This window comes from Sorex fumeus, unplaced genomic scaffold, assembly GCF_029834395.1.
Source record: "Sorex fumeus unplaced genomic scaffold, SorFum_2.1 ptg000034l, whole genome shotgun sequence".
Lineage (NCBI taxonomy): Eukaryota > Metazoa > Chordata > Mammalia > Eulipotyphla > Soricidae > Sorex > Sorex fumeus.
Window position 1 is genome coordinate 39,581,540 of NW_026606091.1, and position 5,104 is coordinate 39,586,643.

The window sequence follows — 5,104 nt, forward strand, 5'->3', positions numbered from 1 at the left end:
ACAGATTTCCTTTCAATAAAGCCACATGCAAAAAAACAAACTGGATCATCATGTCACAAAATGCATGAAACTTAACTAAAAACAAATTAAAAACTGGAATGTTAGATCCAAAATGACAAAATATATGGAATTTTGGAAAACACACCATAATACTGCTTTCCCTGATATATTCAGGAATTTGACTTCAATAGCTAAGAAAACAAAAGCAAATAAGGCAAATGGGATTACATCAAACTGAAAATTTTCTGAACCATAAATGAAACTATCATTAAACAATACCATGCAACATTGGATAACCTGACAATTATACTCCCAATCAAATAACACTAAAACACCAATTTCAAAAGACATTTGTACATCTTTATTTATTGTAGCATTGTATAAAACTAATTCTTGGAAACAAACCAAGTGTCAAACAATCAGAGAATAAAGATACAGAAAATATTCTCAACGGAATACCACTCCATTATTAGGAAGGGTAAAATACTTTCTTTACAGGTAGGGCGTTTGCCTTGCATGCAGCCAACATAGCCAACCCGAGTTCGAGTCTTCCGCCCCTCTCAGAGAGCCCGGAAAGCTACCGAGAGTATCTCACCTGCACGGCAAAGACCGGCAAGCTCCCTGTGACATATTCGATATGCCAAACAAAGTAACAAGAAGTCTCACGATGGAGACGTTACTGGGCCCGCTCAAGCAAATCAATGAACAACGGGAGACCGTGGACCGTGGATGAAAGAACTATTTTGAATTTTTAAATTAGGATAAAGCTATATTAAAGTTTTAATATGCATAGATCCCATTAACTAAAATATTTAAAATAATTTCTTGAGAGAAATCCTGTCATAAAGACTTGCTCTGCCATTATCTCTGTGATCACCAAAAACTTTCAAAGGGTTATCCTTTGAACTAATACAGCTAAAGTCACTGAAACAGAGAAAGAAGTTAAGAAACTTTCAGTTCTCCAGGATGTGATTCTCCAAGTTCCATTAACTAATTGGGGAAAAAAATTAGGTAGACTTTTTAAAATTATTTCAACTTGCTTCTGACAGAAGTCCTGACTCTTGAGCAGCATTTGTGCAAACAAAACTGGTGTGATCACTAAAACCTCCTTTTGTATATTCCCATTGAATCACATAGCAAATATTATAATTAATAAGCATATAAATGCCTTTCATTTAAGCATATAAATGCCTTTCATTTTCATTAAATGCCCCCAGTGTTCGGGGGACCATATGGGATGCTGGGAATCGAACCTGGGTCGGCCGTGTGCAAGGCAAATACCCTACCTGCTGTGCTATTGCTCCAGCCCCGAGAAATTTTCTCTAAAAGCTCATATTTAAGCTGCAACACTGAAAAATATAAAAAAATATTAAAAAAAGAATATTTGACTGATTAATTAGCTACCATCCTTTACAGTTTCAAGTGCTCAGGATCTTTAGTATGCACTTAATAATCCTAAATACTATGTATCCTTAAAATTCACCAGGACAAAAGGGAATGCCCTGCCACAGAGGTAGGGTGGGATAGGGAGGATGGGGTGTGGGAGGGATACTGGGATCCGTGGTGGTGGGAAATGGGCACTGGTGGAGGGATGGGTATTTGATCATTGTATAATTGAAAGCCAAGAACAAAAGTTTGTAAGTCTACAACTGTACCTCATGGTGTCTCACTAATAAAAACTTTTTTAAAAAATTCACCAGGAAACATTCTAGAAATAAACTATTAAAATACTATTTAATTAAGATTAATTTGAGATTAGGTGAAATTATAAACAAGTGATTCCACTGAAAAAAGTGGGCAGTTTTGCTTTGAGTTTTCATAAGAGTTAGTGAGCTTTATATATTTTTTAAAATTCAATGAGCTGACTCCTGATATATATAAAGTTATTTAGAAAGGCAAAGATAAAACTGTGCATAATACTCATCCAGTACTACAATAAAGACAGAAGATGAAAGGTACTGTTCAAAATGTTTGAGAGTGGTAAACTTCCTCATTCAAAAGTGATAAAAATCCTCATACTACTGCCCTGTATCTTGCAAGTTCTCTACATAAATATGCAATAGCTTAAATGTGCTGTTATTGTAATAAATGTTTAACAAATAGAATGATCACATTTCCAAAATAATTCGCAAGTTTCAAAAATGTTCAATGTGTTCATAACAGAATACATATTCCATTCACTTGCTAAATAACCTGTAATATAAATGCTTGACTGCTCCTTTCACATCCTTGTTTCTTAGACTGTAGATCAAAGGATTCATCATGGGAGTCATCACCCCATAGAACATGGATATAAGTTTATCAGTAGTATCCAAATCCCCTGAACTGAGTGTCTCTTTAGATTTGGGCTTCATGTACATAAAGAGAATGGTCCCATAGAATATAATCACCACAGTTAGGTGAGATGAGCAGGTGGAAAAGGCTTTATTTCGGCCTTCAGAAGTGCTTATTTTAAGGATGCTAGAAATAATTAATGAATAAGAGATAACAATCAAGAGCAGTGGCATTAGCGTGAACAACGTTGTGGCCATGAGCATGATGAACTCATTGCTTGAGATGTCAGCACAGGCCAATTTCATGACAGCCAGAATTTCACAACTGAAATGGTTGATGACGTTACTTCTACAGAAAGGCAATTGTACCACAAGGGCGGTTTGTACAGCCGAGTTGAAAAGACCCAGGATCCAGGAGCTAGCTGCCATGGGCACATAGGAATCCTTGCTCATGATGACAGGATACCTCAGCGGGTTGCAGATAGCCACATACCGGTCGAAGGCCATCATGCCCAGAAGCACACATTCTGTTGTCCCCATAGCCAATCCCAGAAACATTTGAAGTGCACAGCCAGCGAAGGAGATGGTCTTCCTTTCTGAGAGGAAGTTTACTAGTGCAAGAGGAATGGAGGTGGTGGTGTAGCAAATGTCCAAGAAAGAGAGGTTCCCCAGGAAGAAGTACATTGGGGTGTGAAGGTGAGTATCTAAGATGCTGATTAAGATAAGGGTACCATTTCCCAGAAGGATGACCATATACATTATAAAAATGAGCACAAAAAAAAGGATCTCAAGCCGTGGGTAACCATAAAGTCCCTTTAAGAAGAATTCTAGCAGCATGGTTTGGTTTTCCCATTCCATTTTACTTTCCTTTACCTGTGTAGATTTGGGAGAAGTTTTAAAATACTGCTTAATTACTACAGTAAGTCTAATAATACACAAAAACAGACATTAAAAAGATAAAAGGAGTAAAATAAGAAAAAAGAAGAGACAAATGGAACGCAAGAAAAAAGAGTATGGCAAAAAAATTATTGTATCTATTACTATGAGCTATTAATTTTGTGTTATTTTTCATACGTTACTTCATTTATAGCCCATAATTATCAGCATAAGCATTAATAAATTATAAAAGTTAAAATAATGGGATATAAGTCAGAATTGATATATTATTCAATAAAACCTAGACTCCAAGTCAAGAGTAATTATATTCCATAATTATGTCAGATTAATTTATAATTTTTGTGAAATGTAAAATCAATAAAGAACTCATTGTTCCAAATATTTGTCTAGTTTACTTGTTATGGCAGCCCCAGGCCTAATTCAGAATATTCAACAGTAATCCATTCCCTACTAAGGCATTCATTAAAATTGCCAATCTCATGGGTGAACATGAGTCAGTGTACAAACTTCCAATTTACCCCCAAAATGTACAATTCATGAAAACCTCAGAAACCTAAAGTTATAGTATATGTAACATTTTTATGAAAGACAGACTAAATGTTATTTACATTTTCACAATAAAATTGATTTTGCTCTTAAGTGTATTGTTAGTTCTGTTACTGTCACTGTCCTCCCGTTGTTCATCGATTTTGCTCGAGCGGGCCCGGTAACGTCTCCATTGGAGACTTTGTTGTTACTGTGTTTGGCATCTTGAATACGTCACGGGTAGCTTGCCAGGCTCTGCCGTTTGGGCGAGAGACTCTTGGTAGCTTGCCAGGCTCTTCGAGAGGGGCCGAGGAATTGAACTCGGGTCGGCCATGTTGGCTGCATGCAAGGCAAACACCCTACCGCTGTGCTATCGCTCCAGCCCCATGTTGGTTCTATGAATTAAAAATATTTAACTTCTCAAAATCAAGTCATAAAGTACTTAGATTACTGTAAAAAGTCACTGTCACTGTCCTGTCGCTATCCTCCCGTTGTTCACAGATTTTGCTCGAGCGGGCCCAGTAACATCTCCATTGTGACACTTGTTAGTGTATTTGGCATATCAAATATGCCATGGGTAGATTGCCAGGCTTTGCCATGCGGGAGAGATACTCTCGGTAGCTTGCCAGGCTCTCTGAGAGGGATGGAGGAATTGAACCTGGGTCAGCCAGGTTCAAGGCAAATGCCCTACCTGCTGTGCTATTGCTCTAGCCCTCTGTAAAAAGTATAAAAAAAAAAATCTATGGGGATCAAAAAATATAGCACAGAGGGTAACGTGCTTGCCCTGCATGTAGGAAAACTGACTTCTATACCTAGAATCTCATATGGTCCCCCAAAACCTGCTGGGAGTGATCCCTGAGCACAGATCCAGGAGTAAGCCCTGAGCACCACTAGGGTTGGCCCCAAAATCAAACCAAATAAGCCTTGTACTGTTTCTTTACAATCATCTTTTGTATCCACTTCTTTATTCCTGGCAAAATTAATGCTGTTCATTTCCATCATCATCAACATTTGGTAATTTTATATGCATATGTACACTTTATATGTACATATGTGGGCTGGAGCGATAGCACAGCAGGTAAGGCATTTGCTTTGCACACAGCCGACCAGGGTTCGATTCTTCCGTTCCTCTTGGAGAGCTACCAAGAGTATCCCAACCTCCTGGCGGAGTGTGGCAAGCTTCCTGTGGCGAATTCGATATGCTAAAAACAATAACTACAAGTCTCACAATGGAGACATTACTGGTGCCCTCTTGATCAGATTGATTAACAACGGGAGGACAGTGCTACAGTGCTATGTACATGTGTTCATATTTGATTATATAAAAATAGCTAAATATACTATATTTTCCTAATCCAAAAGAGATGCAGTTCTATTTCATCATTATGTTAATTTCTACATCTTTAATT

The 5,104-nt window shown here is 37.6% G+C and overlaps 1 protein-coding gene across 1 annotated transcript; it reads right to left on the reverse strand.

Moving 5' to 3' along the window:
- Nucleotides 1–2,177: 2,177 nt before the first annotated feature.
- On the reverse strand, nt 2,178–3,131 carry LOC130026478 (olfactory receptor 13C9). Its single transcript, XM_056117319.1, has one exon. The coding sequence runs from the start codon at nt 3,129–3,131 to the stop codon at nt 2,178–2,180; it is 954 nt and encodes a 317-aa protein (XP_055973294.1).
- Between the last annotated feature and the right edge of the window lie 1,973 nt (nt 3,132–5,104).